Here is a 19,950-nt window from a genome sequence, read left to right as displayed (position 1 = left end):
AAGGAATAATGCAAGTTTTAAAAATAAAGACTGTAAAAGCAGAGGCCAGATTATGAAGGCCCTTGTGAGCAATTCTAGGAAATAATACATGTCAGAAGGACACAGCTCTATCTAAGAAGCAAGAAAACAAAAAAATTGGAGAAAGGTAACTTGACTGGATATTGTTATCAAGGAAGTGATATTAACTTTGGTTATTTGTAACAATAGCAATAGGGTTGGGGTTTTTATTTTAGAGAGGTATACTGAATTATTTACAGATGGAATTATATGATCTCTGAGATTGCTTCAAATAACCCAAAAACTTAGGGTTGAGGTTAGATTAAGATTTCCCTTAATGATTATGATAGCAAATGGGGTTTGCTATACTATGCTGATTTTGATATGTTTATTGTTTTTGTTGTAAGTTTTTTTTCTCTCTTGAGTCAAAATAAGCAATGAATGCTTTAAAGTGGCTCATAAAGCAGGAAATGGACTAGGAGCAAAACCAAAGAGGGAGGGTCTGCTTCATTAAATCCAGTGACTGCAAAGTTCCTGGTTTCTCCTTGTGAAAAAAAAGTCCATGGCTTTATATCTTCTTTGTAAACTATTCTCCATTACCTATTTTTCTCTTAATACTTTCACCATGTACAAGTACTAGTACCACCCAATATTGTTATTACCATAATGCTTTTAAACATAATAATTTTACGTACCTTTTTAGTGGATGGATTCAACCCACCTAACATTTATTTTGGCTATTGATGTGTTTGCACTCATTCCTGCCCTCTGTAAGGCAGAGTTGTTTGTGATCTGAACCAAGCTTGATAGTGCAGCAGTAAATCAATAGATTGGAGATGAAAATGGACAGGATTGAGGGTGAGTGTCAGGTAAGCAGGGCAGGGTGTACGAAACTGAGATGATAGATAGCTAAGATTTTCTTTCCTCTGGGCAACTGGTGGATGGTGGTACCCTTTGCTGAGAAAAGAAGCAAAGCAGGAGGTGCCTGTCTGACAGAAGGAAATGACAAGTGTAGTTGGGGACCTGAGTTGTAAGCATCTGCCTTTTCCATCTCTAGGCTATGGGACCCTTAGATGGAATTCACTCTTTTCCTTTAAACGTGCTCCCCATCAACCCACAGTCACTGTTGCCATTCACAGTAGTGCTCTGAAATTTAGATACACATTGGTCAGAATGTCAGTTTGGGTCTTGATCAGTATAAGCTTGGAAATGGGCTCCCAATCTCCTGTGTGCTTCTTAATACAGATTATGCCACAAAATGTTGTAGAAATAAAAGCAGATACAAAAAGCTCAGTCAGGGGTGGTGGCATATGCCTGTAGTCCCAGCAACTCTAGAGACTGAGGCAGGAGAATGGCAAGTTCAAGGCCTGCCTTGGCAACTTAATGAGACCCTATCTCAAAAAATAAAAAGGACTGGGAATGTGGCTCAGTGGTTAAGCACTCCTGGGTGCAATGCCCAGTGCAAACAACAACAACAAAAATATTTTCTAGGTTATATATATTTTTTTTAAAACTTGTAGTTGTAAATAAACAGAATGCCTTTATTTTATTTGTTTATTTTTATGTGGTGCTGAAGATCGAACCCAGTGCCTCACCCACATGCTAGGCAAGGGCTCTGCCGCTGAGCTACAGCCCCAGCCCTAGGCTATATTTTTAATGAGGAGCAATGAAGTAGAATTTCTGTGAACCTTTTTTAAATATAGGTTTTTGACAGTACACATATATATTGAAAAGCAATTCAAGTGATTGTTTATAGTCAAACACTTATTTTTGTGGGGTCATCAATGGAAATTAGGTTTAATGGAAATAAGATTAAATGTGGAATTACATCTTTTAGCTTCCTGATTCTAATTGAGCATTGAGTTTATAGTGTTTCCTGATTCCCTTTAGCATTATGTCCGGGGTTAGAGTCAGTGCTTTTAATCATCTTGTGTTTCTATAAAACTGCCTCACCCCATGGAAAACAGTTCTGATCAGAGTTGACTCCATGGATAGACCAGTGCTAAGCCAGATGGAGTAACTAATTTTCTGATTTTTCTACTCACTACTGATAAGAGAACTTGGCATTTTAAAAGGCTATTAACTAAAAACAGGACTATTGTTCCCTTTTAGAATTTTATGTTCAGTTTTCATCTACATACCATAGACTTTTTAAAAAAAAATCCTACATTGTATATAACAAGTCTTTTATTTTTCCACTTAATTTTTATCATCTGAATTTTTCTATATGGCATATGGTTTCACTAAACTTCAAGTATTATTTCAGGCTCTTGTCTAATTTTTTTAAAGTTTTCATGACTCATTGTTCTTAAGTGACTTCTGGCTGGGGAAATTGTGGGAGAAGTTACTCAAAAGGCCCTTGGGATAGGAGCCAGCCTTCTCTTGTTACCTTCCTGAATAGGATAACAGAAATAATTATCTTCTATATCTGTTATCTGTTTATTTGCCTAACCTTCTAGGCTTTTAGCAATAGTGTAACAATTGCTACATGTTTGACTAGAAACAACTGCTTATCTTGTTTGGTCACTGTTTCATTAAACTCAGGATACAGTTAAACATTTCCCATACCTGTAGTTTATACCCTTCTGCATTGAAGGTCAAATTGAATTCTGAATCTTTGTTTAGATATTTGATAGCTTCAGGTTTTCTGCTCCCACAAAATGCTTGTTTTAAAAAAAAACATTCTGTGTTCATAATATTGGATCTTTAACCTTTTCTTAAAAGCCTCAGACAGATTAAACATTTCTTAGAAAATAGCACTGGGAAGATCAATTTTTAAAAAATTATTATGAGCAATGTAATTAGACATTATCTGTACACACACTGGCACATCCTCTTGATCAATTAGAAATAGAGAAAGAATTCAGAGGCAAAAATCCACAATTGTCTTAGTATAGAGCATTTTCAGTGGAATTCCTTTTGAATTTTAAAAAGCTAAAGATTCCTGGAAATTGATTATGAGCCTCAGCAGTTTGGAACATAGATGTTCTTTTGACTGGATAGTGCACTGATTTTTTTTTCCCCTTTCTGAAAATAAGTAGTCATTTAAAATTTTAAATTGAGATTACCTTTTAATCCTGGTGCCCCTGATTTTGAATATTCCTGCTATTCTTTTGCCCTATCACACTTTATTTTTTTCATAGTACTTTTTATCTTTAACATTATTATTATTGTTTTGTATTAGCATGAAAAGCTCTATCAAGGAATTGACTTTTTTAGCTATTGTTATCCCTCAAACACCCACTAAGCATTATGAATCGAACTGCAAAATATAACTAGTAAATCATACCATGAACATTCACATTTACTTTTTATAAAAATTTAGAAATATAATTCAGTGTATATTATGGATGCTTTAGTCTCCAACTGCTGATATTGAGATTGTTAAAATGTTTACTGTTTTTAACATTGTTTTTTAATATCTAATACATATTCCCAAACAAATTCTTATCAATACAGTTACTGTTTCAAGAGATATACATTTTTAAAGCTCATTGTGTTTAAAAAGAGATGTATGTATAATATGTCAAAATATATTCTACCATCGTATATATCTAAAAACTACAACAATAGAGCTTATGACAGCCAGGCATGGTGGTGTGCACTTTTAGTCCCAGACACTTAGGAGGCTGAGACGTGAAGATCACTTGAGCTCACATATTCAAGATAAGTCTGGGCAACATAGTGAGACCCTACCTCAGAACAAAAATAACAAAAACAAAAATACAAAACTGCTTATGAATGATTAAACTTGAAGGGTATAAATCAATAATAAAAAAAGAGATGTTCAAAACAATGTGCCTATTTCTGATCCTACCAACTCTTCAGTGCAGTTTTTATACTTTGTAATGACAGCTTAAATCGCATTTTAATGGGCTTTATTTCAAGGTAAATTTCCAGTGTCCCTTTTCCATGAATTACAATAAGGTAGATGCTTGTGTGTTAATTTGTCAATGAGACATTTTGCAGGGAGTTCTCATTATTAATAATTGGGAGGTATATATCACAGGGACCCCTTGACCTACCATTTCTCAGAGAAGGTATAGGAGAAATCAACTCCAAACAGAAATAAGGAAACGATTTGTGGCTATGAGACCTGGCCTCCTCAATTTTATTCTTTATTTCTCCACTTACTACAAAAGTGATGATTACAGCAAAAGTTGTTCTCCATTCCTCCTGTTTTTTTTCCACGTTTTCTCAATGATATTTGAGAGTGGGGCTCAAAGGCTGGGTTCTTGAAATCACCTGCCTTCAGAAATTTGGAGAATGAAAAACTGATTAATTAGCAAAGCGAGATGACAGTCTGGGACCCAAAGGAAGGCCTTGATCAAATAAATACTCATATTTTATATATTATTTATGTGGAATTCGTAATTTGTTATATGTTTATTGTCCCATAATAACTAACAGTACCTGCTAAAAAGTGTTATTGTTATGTTTTCGTGTGTTTTATTGTGGTTATGTTTACTCTGGCTTTGTTTAGGGGTCCTTGCATTTTTAATGTCATGTGTAGGAGCACCTACACACAGTCGCTACCAGAGTTTGGTTTTCCATAGGATCCTTAAAAGTTTAATGACAAGCATGATGCTCACATCCCAGTGTCTCTCACAATCCCCAAGCTGTTAGCAGGGCTTTCACTGAATATGGCTTACATTGGGTCCCTAAGAACTATTTAGATACAACTCTGTTGTCTATCTTTACTTTTTCCATTTTTTTTTTCTTTTGGGTACCAGGGATTGAACTCAGGGGCACTCAACCACTGAGCCACAAACCCAGTCCTATTTTTGTATTTTATTTAGAGATAGGGTATCACTGAGTTTTTTAGCACCTCGCTGTTGATGAGGCTGGCTTTGAACTCAAGATTCTCCCGCCTCCCGCCTCCCGAGTCGCTGGGCGTATATAACCACGACCAATACTTTTCCATTTTTTCTTCCTCTTTTAGTTTCATTGCAGAAGCTCTTTTGTTTTGTTTTGGGATTTTGCTGTTGTTGTTGTTTTGTTTTGGTACTGGGGATTGAACCCAGGGATACTTAACCACTGAGCCATACTCCCAGGCCTTTTTCTATTTTTTGTTTTGAGACAGAGTCTCACTAAGTCGCCCAGGGCCATTGCAGAAACTCTTTTATACTTGTTCTACTATCTTTTTTCTTTTACAAACTCATCTCCCTTTTTTATCTAATTATCTGCCAAAGAGACAGCTTGGGTATATTAGACCTAAGTTTCTGATATTATGGATTCTGAAGGGAAATGCAAAGTAAGAGAGCAAAATCCTGTTCTAGGATTTTTTCAAAAGGGAAATAGACAGTTGGTTTGGAATCACTGCAAAATCCATGGTGTGCAAATATATCACTGCATGATAGTTGTTATACCAACAGCAGCCTACACTTTGTGGTGGATTGCTCAGGCTTTGTACAGGTGACATTTAGTAGAGTGGACCTCAAAAGACACATTTACTAGAAACTTGACTTTATACCTGTGAAAACCAACTGAGTTGGTCACAAATGAAAATGAAGGTCTTTTTCCCCATATGATTTATTGGTGTGTTATAATTATACATAATAGTGGGATTTGTTATGTATTCATACATGCACACAAAATAACAATATAATTTGGCCTGTGTTATTACCCACTATTTCCCCTTTCTGTTTCCTTCTGCTGTTCCCCTTCCTGTATTCTACTGGTCTTCCTGGTCTTCCTTCTACTTTCATGAGATTTCTCTCTCTCTCTCTCTCTCTCTCTCTTTCTCTCTCTCTCTCTCACACACACACACACACACACTCACACACACACACACACACATGCCTTTTTCCTCTCTTTCATGTAAGAGAGAAAACATACAACACTTGATTTTAAGAATTTGACTTATTTTGCTTACCATAATGTTCTCAAGTTCCATCCATTTTCCTGTGAATGAGATAACTTTATTTTTCCTCATGTCTAAATAAAAATCCATTATGTATGTACATCACAGAAAATGAAGAGTCTTAAGTGAGCTGTTCTGCCTGTTATGAGAGAGATGGGTCATCCCTGAAGGTTATTGGATTAGTTGCTCTAAAACTAAAAACATAAGAATTTTGTTCTAAAGCACTTCATTTTCCCCTAGGGGACCATGTGTCTATTGGCAGTAATTTCTGAACACCCATATACTTAGCCACTAATAGTTCTTAAAATAATACTTAAATACTATGAGGAATAAACCAAACTTCTTTTGTTTCCTTCAAGTGAATTTTTAAAAATATACAGTCTTGTGAAAATTTTGGAAATTGACATTTTATGATAGTTTCTTCATTCCCTTAATTTATTAGAATAAATGAAAATTCAGTGCATAAATACTTTATAGGTATATTTTAAATTCAGTGTAACTGTTTGCATTCTTTGAAATCGTTAAATGGCATTCTGTTAGATTCAGGATTTTAATCTTTTAGGTAAATTGAATCTCTTTAGTAAGGCTGTTCTCTTGCTGTTTCTTCCTCATTTGTGATAGTCCTTTAATGAAGTATGGATTGGGTCAGGGATGGTACTGGGGATTGAATTTAGGGGCACTGGAACACTGAGCCACCTCCCTAGCCCTATTTTATATTTTATTTAGAGACAGGGTCTCACAGGGTTGCTTAGCACCTCACTTTTTATTTTTATTTTTTCCTGAGACTGGCTTTGTACTCACTATCCTGCCTCAGCCTCCTGACCTGCTGGGATTACAGGTGTGCGACACTGTGCCCGGCTAAGAAGTCATTTTTAAACACCTATTTCAGTAGCCTGCTTATATTGTTCTATGCAGAGTATTGGAAATAGTATGAATTATACACACTATTTGGTTACCACCTGCTGGAGGGAGAAATCAATAGGTATATTTCTAAAATAATCTGAAAAGCATGAAATAAAGGAGTTGTATTATTAAAGCAGAATAATGAAATTATTTAAAAGGAACTAATCTTTTACATTTTTCTCCCTATTCATTTCATATCCTGATTTTCCTGCAGTAAGATTCTGCTTCCAAATCTAATAGTGTTTTATGGTTGACTAGGAAATAGACTGTTGATTTTGATTGTGACCTATGGGGGTAACCTAGAATGAGACCTCTATGTCATTTAGAAAGGGCTGTGTGGTCAGTTTAATGCTAAGCTATTAGATTCAGCTTCTACTTTTCTTTCTTAGACCAGCCATTATTCTTGGGAGAAAGCATTCACACCAATATTAGGCAAATCCCTTTCAAAACTATTAAATGGGATTAAATACTTTTCAGATACCTCTCACTTTGATAGGTAATCTGTGTAGCTACCTATTCCAGAGTAATAAATATTAAAACTCCCCAAGGAATCAGTTTCTAGGTATATAAATCTTAGGAGTATATAAAGAAAGCTGGGAATATAGAAGCAGAGAATTATCACTGTTGTTCAGTTCAGCTGTTAGATTTAACCTTTCTGATAAAGGCCCCAGGGTATTTCTACTAAACAAGTGCTGGCTGGTTTTGTTTGGCCATTAACCTAGAGCAGGTTAATGCCAGTGAACAAATAACTGTCCTGTTTAGTTTTTTGGGTTTTTTTTTTTTTTTTTTTTTTGGTATATTGATAAAATTCTAGGTCAGATTATTGGAAGGCAGCTATGCTCACCACCATACCACCAATGCCACACAGCTGCAGTTCAAGTTACTAAAAGGGTGAACGTCTCTTTATAGCTTCCTGGGTGGGAGTGAGAAGTAGATAAGCATTTTAACCCAAAGACAAGCCTTCAACCCAGCTCATTCTCTAAGGCCATTTGTATCTCATACTTCACTGGCATTTAAATGCGGAAAGGCGTGGGAAGGAGAAAACAGCCTGGCTCTTTCTACCCAGTGTCCAAAACAGCTAGACAAAGGAGGAAAGCACCCCATGGGGAGTTTCCCCATCTCCACCTTCCAGAAGTTTCACTAGATGTGCCTGGAATCGGGAGGGGTAGTGGAGGTGGAGACAAGCAAAAGCCACCACACTTCCCATCATTTGGGCAAAGCTCCTCAAATGTGTGGCATGTCCCCCACTCCCCTCCCTTAATTTTTGAGAACCTCTGATGCAGACTATCTGAATTGAAACTTAAAAAGATTATTTTTAAATATTCCCTAGACTTTGGCTTTATTTTATGGCCCTCTTCCATCTTCAGGGTCTGAGTTACCAGTCCTATCTGTGTGCTGTCTCATTCTACCTGTTTACTCATCTGTCTGATCAAGCTGTCTAATCCGTCCACCTATTTATCCATTAATTATTTATGCATTTGTTCACTTATTCACATGACCGAATGCTCGCATTATACCAGGATTGTCAAGTTGTCTTTCCTTGTGACTTCACCGCCCTTTGAGGTTCCTCTCCTACACAACTCAAGAATGTTGTTTTTCTAAAATATCCCAGAATTAGAACTGATGATCAGAATTTTTCCAATCACCAACAGAAAACTGAACAGGCAACAGTCTGTCTACAAAAAGAAGCTAAATTTTAGAATATCCTATAAAACATTGGATCAGATCTCACTGAAGGTCCTTTACAGGATCAACTTAGCTAAGGCAGAAGAGCTTCAGTGGGACCTGTAGGCCATCCCTTCTTGTGCAATACTGCCAGTCCTACAATTTACTGTTTTCAAATTTGCACAACTAATATTTGTCCTGGGTAAGTATTTCATGTCAGCCATTTAAAGTAACCAGTTTGTTTTTTGTTGTTGTTTTGTTTTAAATGAGAAAGACCTCATTTTTCCCCTTTAATCTAAGTCAAGGACTGGGGATATAGCTGAGTGATAGAGTGCTTGCCTAGCATATGTGAGGCCCTGGATTCAATCCTTAAAACTGCAAAAAGGGGGAAAAAAGAAAAAAAGCTTAGTCATCTAACTCATAATGAATTGTGATGAGTTCTGCTAGAAAACTCATCTGTTTTTTGTCATTTCACATTATTTAGTTACAAGTTTATTTTGGGAGCACGGTTTACATGAATTTTGTTAAACAGTTTATTGTTCCTTGACTAGTTCTTGGTCTTGTCTGTGTTAAAAAAAAAAAAAAAAATCTTACAAATGTTTGCAATCATTGCTACAGAAGTGCTCAGCTGGTAAGTACAATACTGTAAAGGGAAAAGTGAGCCTGGAGGTTAATAACAGTGTGGAATGGTCCTTGGTTTTCTAATTATATAGTAAATAATCCCAGTGGGCTATGTCTTTTTCTTTAATAGCTGAGTTGCTTCATAACTCAAGCTTATAAAATTCATTTGTTTTAAGGGTAACTTAAATGATTGTTAGTGAATTTACAAATGTGCACAAGCATCATCTCTAATTTTAGAACATTTCTACCACCCCAAAGAGCCCTTTTGCAATCACTCCCCATTCTAACCTGCAGTCCCAGGTAATCACTAATTACTTTCTATATCTATTGATAGGGTGTACCTTTCTCTTAGAATAACTAAGAATCAGAAATAAAATAGTCCCATCTACTTCATGTGAAATGGTACATGCCAGAGATCAAAACATCTGTCCTCCACCAAAGCATATTCCTTACCACAAAGTTTAAGAGTATAGTCATTGGTAGCTGGTTTTTCAATTATGTCTTTTATTTTAGATTTTTTCCCAAGGTATTCTCAGACTAAAGTGTTAGCAAAATATTTTGGAAGCCTGCCCATCCCAATTTAAACTTTTTTAAAAAAATTTTTAGTTATACACAGACACAATATTTTTTTTTGTTTATCTATTTTTATGTAGTGCTGAGGCTCGAACTTAGTGCCTCACATGTTCGAGGCAAGTGCTCTGCCACTAAGCCACAACCTCAGCCCTAATTTAAATCTTATTTTATGTGGGAGTTAGTGGCATTATAAAAACTTGATCTGACAAGGATATTTTTCCACGTTCCTTTTGTTGGGAAAGTGTATCGCAAATACATGATAATTTTTAGTAAGCAATGGGTCTTCAGATTTAGAGAATTTGTAAGTAAAACTAATTAATAACTTTTGCAGGTTCTTCCAAAATAGAATTGCATCCCTTACAAAGCATCCTTGTATCCATAAGCATATTGCCTCCTGTCCATTTTAGATGGGGATATTTTTACAAGCAAGTTTAGCTCTAAGACTATTAATAAGAAAAAGTTAAGTTGTCCCGGTCTTGACTAGTCTTTAGGAAAAACTGTACGGATGTAAGATTTCTTAACCAAAGTGGATCTGTTTACATAAAGTAATAAACTTATATTAGAAATTTAAGATGGTGGCTTATTAATAATAGTAAATATAATTAAGTTGTGACTAAGGTTATAGGGAAATTGTCAGCAGGCTCCTTAGCTTTTTTCCCCACAAGAGGGATGAATTATAAAAATTTTACTGAGGCTGAAACAGGAGGATTACAAGTTCAAAGTCATCCTGAGCAACTTAGCAAGACCCTGTCTCAAAATAAAAGAAAAAGTAGGTGGAGTGGGGCTAGAGATATAGCTCAGTGGTAGAGCTCTTGCCTAGCAGGCACAGGGATCCTGGATTTGATCTCCAATTCAAAAAGAAGGAAAAAAATCCCCCTAAGTTTATATTAATTAATTAATTTATTGTTGGTGCTGCACATCAAACCCAGGACCTCACACATTCTAGACAAAATACACTACCACTGAGTTACATCCTCAGCCCTCTAAGTTTATATTGATTTTTGCAAAATTACAAAGACTTGTTAATAATGCTGTCTAGAGGATCTATTGTGTATTTATGTATATTAAAAAAAAGAAAAACCTCAAAATTGTCTCTTGGTCTTTTCAGCTGACTGTACTGTTCACCTATTAAAATCTCAAACACTAAAGGTAATAGTAAGCAAGTTAAGAGCAGGGGTTTGTGAGGTCAGATTCCTGGTTTAACTGTAGGTTTTGCCATTTCCTGTCAGTCTGACCTCAAACAACTTACTTTCTCTCAATTTCTTTAACATTGGGCTAGCAATATTTCCTAGTGTTGTTGTGAGGAATAATTAGATAAAATGCAAGTACATTACCTGGTATTTAAGTAACATTTGCTGAGAACTGTTGTTTTGTGGGCTGTTTCATTTGACAACTCCATATTTATGGCTTTTTGGAGACAACCAAGTTTTCTTATATAAGATACGAGAAAACTTTTGGGTCTGTTAAAAAACTCATCAACTATTTTTTCACCTGACATTCAGTTTAATAAAATTCTTCAAAACTTAGTTCTTCTTGAGCCTTTAGGCTCCATATCTACATCATTTTATTCATAATTCCAATTTGAACATTTAGGAATATATTTTCTTTGATGGATGTTAAGCTTCTATCTTTAACAGATTAAATTCTTTTAAACATTAAAACCCATGTTTAAGCTTAGATAAGTTCTTAATTTTTAAACCCACAAATAAACTGAGATAAGTTCTGTTAATTTTGAAACTATATTTACACATTTAATATATCTTATCACCTTAAACACTACAAATGCATAGGTAGGCGGACTTGCAAATCTGGTCAACAGCACCTGTAAGCCCTTTGACTTCATGGTCAGTTGCCTTGCAGATTGACCTTGCCTCTGGTCAGAACTGCTGATGGAGTCTCATGGGTGTGGCCCTTCATATTTTCACCTTCTTCTGTATCCTTGAGTATCTGTCACATGGCCCCTTTCCAGTTTTGTTTGTTTGTTTGTTTTAATCAAACCATGACCTCTGAATGAATGAGTTATTGAAATCCTACATTTTCTATTTCAATCAAAGTTTCTTCTTAGTTGTATTCTATATTCATTTCTAGTATTTAAATCTCTGTCTTGCAGTCTTATAATCATTACATAGGTTGATTATCCATTATCTGAAATGATTGGGATCAGAAGTGTTTCCAATTTGGGGGTTTAGAGATTTTGGAATGTTTGTGTGCGTGTGCGTGTGTGTGTGTGTGTGTGTGTGTGAGAGAGAGAGAGAGAGAGAGAGAGAGAGAGAGATCTTCGAGATAGAACCCAAGTCTAAACGCAGAATTTCTTTCTTTCACATGTGCCTGATATACATAGCCTAAAGATAATTTTATACAGTAGTTTTAATAATTTTATATATGAAAACAAAGTTTGTGTTCATTGAACCATCAGGCTTGTGCAGTATCTTGTTGGCACTCAAAAGGAATTTAGATTTCAGAGTATTTCAGATTTTGGATGCGCAGCCTGTTTTACCACCTGGAACTTCACAATATAAAGGTAACTGTAATTTGTTGGACTAATCCCATCTCGACTACTTGGATTTTTCCGATTTTCTCCTATAAGCAACTATTAAAAATGATTGTAGAAATATTTTGTGTATGTTATTTCCTTGGGAAAAACTTACAAAAGAGGACCACAGGGTAAAGGTGCTGCACACCCAAATTTAGTTATGTTTTGTGTCTAGTAGTGCAAATGTGTTGTTCCTATTTTTATCGATGAAACTTAGAACGTTTGTCAAATTAAAGGACACACACTCCTGGGATTATTAAAAGTAATTACTAATGTTAATATCTCAGCCTCCCTCCTGTGAAATATTGTATAGCTTTGTGTTTTCTTTGATCTTAGTGTTAATTGTTATAGCTTTCTTCCTATAAGCTCTAAACATACCCTTTTAATTACTAGGACTTGAGGGCATTATTTATTTTTTTTACCAATTTCTTTAAAAAATTTTTTTTTAGTTGTTGATAGACTTTTATTTTATTTATTTATTTTTATGTGGTGCTGAGATTTGAACCCAGTGCCTCATACACGCCAGGCAAGTGCGCTATCACTGAGTCACAGCCCCAGCAATTCTTTTCATTTTAGAGATTTTTAAAGTGACATTCTATTTGTTGATTTATTTATTTTACAGTAGAATGCATTTTGACATATTGACAAATGGAGCACACCTCCTCATTCCTCTGGCTGTACATGCTGCTGAGTCACTCCAGTAGTGTAATCATACGTGTAGTGTATGTAGGGTAATAATGTCAGTCTCATTCTACCGTCCTTCCCGTCCCCACAGCCCCATCCCTCCCCTCACTCCCTTCTACAGAAACCAAAGTTCTTGAAGGCATTTTTTCCATTGATATAGTGGCTACATCAATAGCCAGCATACGCAATCATATTTCTATTAAATTTTTAACTGGTTATCACTGGTTCTGTACGGAAGCTCTGTGTGTGTTAAATTTGTGAATAGAACAGACCTTCCAGGTGAATATTATATCTTTGAGATAGTTGGTTTCATATATGCATTTCTCTTATAATTTTGGTAATTGCCTGGTTTTTATTTTCTTTTTCTTTCTTTTTTTTTTTTTTACTAAAACAATGTGAGGTAGTAGAGATGACATAAGTAAAACAGAGAAATGCAGTGATGTGTAAATATGTGGTTTTTTTTTTTTTAATAATTTGGCAAAAAAGATTCTAAAGCTTTTTGGGGAGAGAAAAGAGGAGCAACAGTGAGAAACTTTTTGCTTGATAGCAGAAGTCATAGTACTAAAATTGTGATTTGTCATTGAAAGCGTGTAGCTGTGAATCTGTTCCTTCCATTGAATATGTTTCCCCCACAAAATCAAACACATGTTGAATTTTATCAAATGCCCTTTTGGCTGCATTCAAGATAATTACACCTTTGCTTTTCATGTATGTTTGTGATGTATCAGTATGTTCACTTCCTAATTTTAAGCCATCCTTACATTTTTGGAATGTATCATATTTCTAAAAAATTTTAACAACAGTATCAGTGTATTCAATATGTCTGCGTTTGCATTTGTTTTCCAAAGGGGCATGAGTCTATATAAAGATCTCAAACTTTTGGAGGCTGGGGATATAGCTCAGTTAGTAAAGTGCTTATCTTGCATCACAAGGCCCTGGGTTCAATACTCAGCACCATCAAAAAAAAAAAAAAAAAATCTTGATTTTTTTTTCTATTATCCAGGTAAACTTGCAGGTTTTTTTTTTTTTTTTTTTTTTTTTTTTTTGCCATATAAGAGGACTTGGAAAGCTGGGCATTGGCTCCTGCATAGCAACCTAAACAAATGAGCTCATGGAATTGCCATCTGTGGAGAAGAACTTGTTAATTTTGTCTCAATCCCAGATGCTGATAGGAAAGGATGGTTATAGGAATGACTGTGTGATAATCCTCAACTTGATGACAATCACTGAATCCCAGGTTTGGTGGACACAAGAGGAAAGTGCTGTGTACCTTTAATCTTCTTAATGAAATCCCAAGGAAAATATCAATCCTACTACTAATGACAGCAAATGGGCATTGTACTCCTAGAGTGCTGTTACTCCCAGTGGCACAAAGCTCTTCACAATTAATTGTTTCAGTCATCCTTGTGGTAGTCCCCTGAGGTGGGTGCCTGAGTGCTTCCTCATTTAAAAAAAAAAAAAAAGTTAATTAGATTTTCCTCTGTTCCACATTCTGTGTTCTAGAATTAGATGCCTACCTTACAAAGCTCATCTGTATGTCTACGGAAGAAATGGGGTTTCAAAATCACAAGCTTCTTTCTCATGTGAACATCAGACTAGGAGCACACATGAAGTATTGATGGGAATTTGACTTATAGCTCGGCAAGATGCTCTGATGGATCAGGCGAGGGTTGATGAAGTGACAGGCAGTGGTTTGAATTAGAACTTTGGTGCCTGCTGAAGTAGTAGTCCGTGGTGTTGAAGGTTTGCTATTGAAACTACCTTGTGGTGGCACCTTTTCACCGTGCTGCTGCTTCCCACACCACTGTATATATGAGGGAGGGCATTCTAGAGAATATGTGAGGCCAGAGGGCTTTAGACTTTCTCATCCTGCTTTAATGTATCAATAGCGGGAGGCTTTTCAAAGGGACAAGAGGCAGGCAAGATGTTGAAAGCTAGTGACATCTCTCTGCCAAACTCGTCCTCCAGTCATTCTTCAGTCCTCTATTAGATCACCTTCCCTCCAGCTTCTGCTTTCTCAGATATGGAACGTGTCTGTGAGGGGAGACCTCTTCGAATAAATTACAGCTCACCTACATTTTTTTCTTTTCCTTAGTACTGGGGACTGAACCCAAGACTGCTCTGTCACTGAGCTACATCCTACATCCCTACCCCTTATTTTATTTTATTTAGTTTAAGACAGGGTCTTACTGAATTGCCACAACTGACCTTGAACTTGTGATCCTCCTGCCTTGGCCTCCTCCCAAGTCGCTGGGATTACAGCGTGCACCACGGAGCCCAGTTAAGCCTACATTTTTATCTAGTGATCAGTTTAGCCCTTGCCTTCCTTTGACAGTATGTATTCAGTCTTCTCCAACAGTTTTGTTGCTTTGGTTCTGTCTCTTCAGTTAGACTACAAGCTCTTTGGCTGAATATTCAGGTATTTTAGCTTATTTAAAACCCCCTTTAATTCCCCTCATATATCCTTCAGCAGATGCACAGTAAACACTTGTACTTATTCTGTTTACCACTCATAGCTGTAAATAAATATAGCCTGTACCCACTAACGGTGCTGTTTTAAATTTTCTCCTTTTTCTTTCATTAAAGAAAGACTTAGTTGTCACTATGTTGAATTTTTTCGTCCTTCTATTTTTCCTGAAATTACCCTGAAAAGGGAGTCCTTTAAAATTCTAAGGATTATGCTAAAGTTGTGCAGTGTACTCAGGGTGGGGACTAATTACAAGGTTTGAAAACCTCTTCAGGTGGTGGTTCCATAGTGTGACTAAAATACTGCTTTCCTAAATTAAGAACAGCTGGAGCATGTTGCTAGCTAGTATAAGAGAGTTGGTGGTGGTGCTCTGTGTCCCAAAGAAGTCTTTGCTCTTTGGAGCCTGTGGAGCTTAAGCCAAGCTTACCCTTTCCTCATCAATGTCACGGTGAGTAAGTGCCCCAAGCGAGTCCTCTGGATGCCAGTTTCTGTTGTTGGATAGAAACTCTGATGATTGCGTCAGATATTGTCAGTTACTAATTTACCATGACTTTTAGTAGTAAAAGATCTTATCCTTAAAACAGCTTGCTTTCTAAATGAAACATAGACAAGGTTCTGTATTTCTTTTCGCTAAGTTATTTTGAAGGCTGCCAACTTTTCTTGTGCATGGTGTGCATCTATGAATATGCAAGGATAAACTGAGGCAGTGCTGTTCTAAATACCTTGAATGTATAGATCTGGAATCGGTTCTTCAATGTAGTCACTAAAAGGACGTCCGTGTTTTCATCAGAAAATAGACTATTTTGACAGATGCAGAGACTAACAGTTATTCCGTGCATGGACCATTGAAGCAACTCACCAGAGTTTTTAATTTTTTCTTTAAGGTTCATAGAAAAGATACAGTCTTAGGAGAGAATGTTGTGATCTCTGGGCAGGTTCTAGCTTATTATGACTTCATGATTAGCAACAAGTAACACAGTCTGAAGTGTTTACAATGTTGGGTCCTGTCTTTTATTTAAAGAAATTTAAAGGGAATTGATAGTTAAAATGTTCCTATTTATACTGACATCAGTTCAAAAAGAGACAGGAATACCAGGATTAAATAGTTCAATGTTTTGTAAATAAATTCAATCTCTGCAATGTCAACTGTGTTCTAACAATATCTTTATAAAGCAAATGGCTTTGGTATTTGTTTCCTTATTTTGAGAATGTTTTTGTTTCGGAATTTTGATAATTGGACAAACTTATTATCTGAGCATAGTTTTGTTTTATTTTTAGGTGGGATAGTAACATCTTTTGGGGGAACGAGAATTGGCTTCCTTTCGTAAGAGTGGTGGACGTGCAGCAGACAGCTACATGGCAGGAACAATAATCAGATGGCTACCTTCTGCATTTTGTATTAGGAAACAAAATCAATTATAAGAGTACATGTTGATCTTGGAAGTAGAAGGATTCAAAAAAAAAAAATAAGTTACCACAAAGAACAAGAACTTTACCATCTCCTTTTTGATCTGAAGACTGGGGACAATGGATATCATAGAGACAGCAAAACTTGAAGAACATTTGGAAAATCAATCCAATGATCCTGCAAATACCTACACAAGACCTGCTGAGCCCGTCGAGGAAGAAAACAAAAATGGCAATGGTAAATCTAAGAGTTTATCCAATGGGCTGCGAAAGGGCACCAAAAAGTACCCGGACTATATCCAAATTGCTATGCCCACTGAGTCGAGGAACAAGTTTCCCCTAGAGTGGTGGAAAACGGGCATTGCCTTTGTGTACGCACTCTTCAACCTCGTCTTGACAACAGTCATGATCACAGTTGTACATGAGAGGGTCCCTCCCAAGGAGCTCAGCCCTCCCCTCCCAGACAAGTTTTTTGATTACATTGATCGGGTGAAATGGGCATTTTCTGTATCAGAAATCAATGGGATTATATTAGTTGGATTATGGATCACCCAGTGGCTCTTTCTGAGATACAAGTAAGTCTTTGTTGTTTTCTTCCTAATAAGTTTAGTGACACATAGACAAAAAGTGTTAACTGAGCAATCAAGTGTGAAACTGGCAAGGATACAGCAGTACTGTGGTGGGTGACTCAAAGAGTGTTTGAATTTAATGCCCGGCTCCTCATTTCTAGCAACTTGGGTGCTAGGGCATTTGTATGATAAATCCAGAGCCATCGAAGGGAATAACATACACTCTTGCTTGGGTTATTTCAGGCTCTTGACAAGTGGGGAAAGGAGGAGGCTGGGAAACTTTTTTCTCCCTTATTCCTAATGAGATGACTATCCAGCTTTGAGGTTTGCCTGTCTTCAAAAGTTCTCAAGTTTTAGGTTTTTGGTGTTTTTGTTTTTTGCTTTTCTTGGCCTGTTGGCCACCTAGTCACAAATGTTTGTTTAAAGAAACTGAATTTAGAACTGGGTTCCTGTGGTTTGGGTTTTAGATTTCTAAAGGAAACTTGTCTTCTGGTTTCACCTCAGCACCACAGAGGAGCTCAGAGTTCACTGGGTTCGGCTTTCCCCACCCCTGTCTTGGACTAGGAGGAATCAGGAAGTAGTAGCCAGAGTTTTTGCTTTGAAGACACTTGAAAATTGGACATAGATCTAAAGCGGTTATTCATGCTTCTCTGTGTGAATTCTGACTTCTGGGCCATAAAAAACGAAGACCCCTCAACTCCCCTTTCATCTCAGTCATTAAATATTTGCTTTCTACTAGGATTCTAGCAGTTAAATCACTGAAATAGGAGTTTGATCCAACCACTACCCATGGTCTGGGGCTTTCAAAATATATGATGCATGCCGAGTTGATATAGCTTGAAAATTCCAAGTCAGTTAAGATTTCAGTATGATTGCCACAAGATGGTTTTTAGAAGAGAGAGCTTATGCCATGTTGTTCCTCCCATTCTTTGTTGCTTTGTGATTGGAGGAATTCAGTCTGTCTTGGCCAGAGACTTCCTCAGGTGCAGCCTTGAAAACTTATTCTACAAACTGAAGTCATTCTTAAGCATTTTCTTTCACACTACTTTCTTGGCATGTTTTAAGTAAAAGAGCTGATAATTGTGTTTTACTTAGTTAAGGCATGCTATATGTGAAAATCAAAGAATATATTTGTTGAATGTTAGTGATTTTCTTTTCAGTATCTGGGATTGATACACTGAACATAAGAGGGCCTGCCCAGGCCATAGGTGTTTGTTTTCTCCTTTAATTTGCAGCAAAATTTTGTTCCTGTATGTAAAAAGAGACATTTTCCAGGGTCTGGTAAGTAGCTGAACTCCACCCTGAAATGGAATCTTCACCTTGGTTTATTTGAATCATCATCTAGACATTCATTTCCTCTCCGATACCAGATTAAATTTCCCTATGTCACAACTCATGGGCATATACCTGAGCCACACATTTTTTTTCCTTTTCTTTCTTTTTTCTTTTTTTAGTACTGGGGATTGAACCAAGGGGCACTCAACCACTGAGCCGCATCCCCAGCCCTGTTTTGTATTTTATTTAGAGACAGGGTCTCACTGAGTTGCTTAGGGCCTCACTAAATTGCTGAGGCTGGCTTTGAACTTTCGATCCTCCTGTCTCAGCCTCCTCAGCTGCTGGGATTACAGGTATGCGCCATCACACCATACATTTTAATGGTATCCAGTGTTTTAGTCACAAGTCACATGAGTTTACCTTTTTATATCTCTCTTACTTATTTTTGATACTGGGGATTGAACCCAGGGCACTTAATCACTGAGACACATCCCCAGCCCTTTTTTACTTTTTATTTTGAGACAGGGTCTCCCTAAGTTGTTGAGGCTGACTTTGAACTTGGGATCACAGGCATGTACCACCACACCCAGCTTTACCTGTTTTAGACATCCCAGCCCAATGAGAAATTCTTCTTTGCTCTATTAAAAGCACCTTTCAAAGCTGTGGGAAAGAAATCATAAGCAGTGGTTATTTTTCTACATAATGGTGCAGGGTGCTTGTTTCACCTAAGTTTTCTGCTCTGAGTATAGCTAAACTCAGAATGCTGGAATGAATATAACGAATTTATAATTTTCTGCTCATTCCTTGACCTTGTCTAAAATCGGGCAGCACAATTCAAACAGCTCTCCTCTGGGGCCTGTGGTTGAGTCAAAGGGTGAATTGTTCTTCCCTTAACCAAGTGGGGGAGAGAGCACTATTGGTTACCTTGCTCAGTATGAGAAAAGGCAGAGCTAAGATAGCAAGTCTTGGAATAAAGAAATTCTTTCATAGTCTAGAGAGTGTTCTTTTTTTTTTAATCCCAGAAACCCTGAAACATTCTTAAAATAGCTACTGGTGTCAGGCAGGTAAAATATGTATTTGTACATAATTCTTTAAATTAGAATACCCAATAGTTACCTGAATTAGAACTTGATCCATGTCAGAACCACAGTCTTTGGAAAAACTTCAAACATGTCTCACCCTGAAATTCACTGTGATTCCAGAAGTCTTTGATCAGTCCTACTTTGGAAAGTCTGGTAGCTCTGAGTGGGAAAATTGCAATAATATATTTTATGTTCTGGAGAAGTTATAACTAGCAACCCAGAGGTTAAAGGAATCCCACTCATTTTCCATTCCCAGAGCCAGAGCTTCTAGACCAAACAAACAACAAAAAAGGGACTGTCACCTTGAGCTT

At 36.7% G+C, this 19,950-nt stretch overlaps 1 protein-coding gene across 4 annotated transcripts in view; it reads left to right on the top strand.

Annotated features, from left to right (window-relative positions):
* Positions 1-19,950, top strand: part of Sgms2 (sphingomyelin synthase 2) — an 86,932-nt gene that overhangs the window by 49,276 nt on the left and 17,706 nt on the right. For all 4 annotated transcript variants that reach the window (XM_046459085.2, XM_046459086.2, XM_046459087.2 and 1 more), the window contains one exon: positions 16,585-17,288. In XM_046459085.2, coding sequence (XP_046315041.1) covers positions 16,834-17,288 — 455 coding nt within the window. In that variant the 5' untranslated portion in view covers positions 16,585-16,833. The remainder of the gene's footprint in view (positions 1-16,584; positions 17,289-19,950) is intronic.

Source organism: Marmota monax, unplaced genomic scaffold (assembly GCF_021218885.2).
Source record: "Marmota monax isolate L192 unplaced genomic scaffold, Marmota_monax_Labrador192_F-V1.1 WCK01_AAM20220418_F8-fsc00002, whole genome shotgun sequence".
Taxonomy (NCBI): domain Eukaryota; kingdom Metazoa; phylum Chordata; class Mammalia; order Rodentia; family Sciuridae; genus Marmota; species Marmota monax.
The sequence above is the reverse complement of the archived record's forward strand: the minus strand, read 5'-3'. Positions and strand labels throughout refer to the sequence as shown.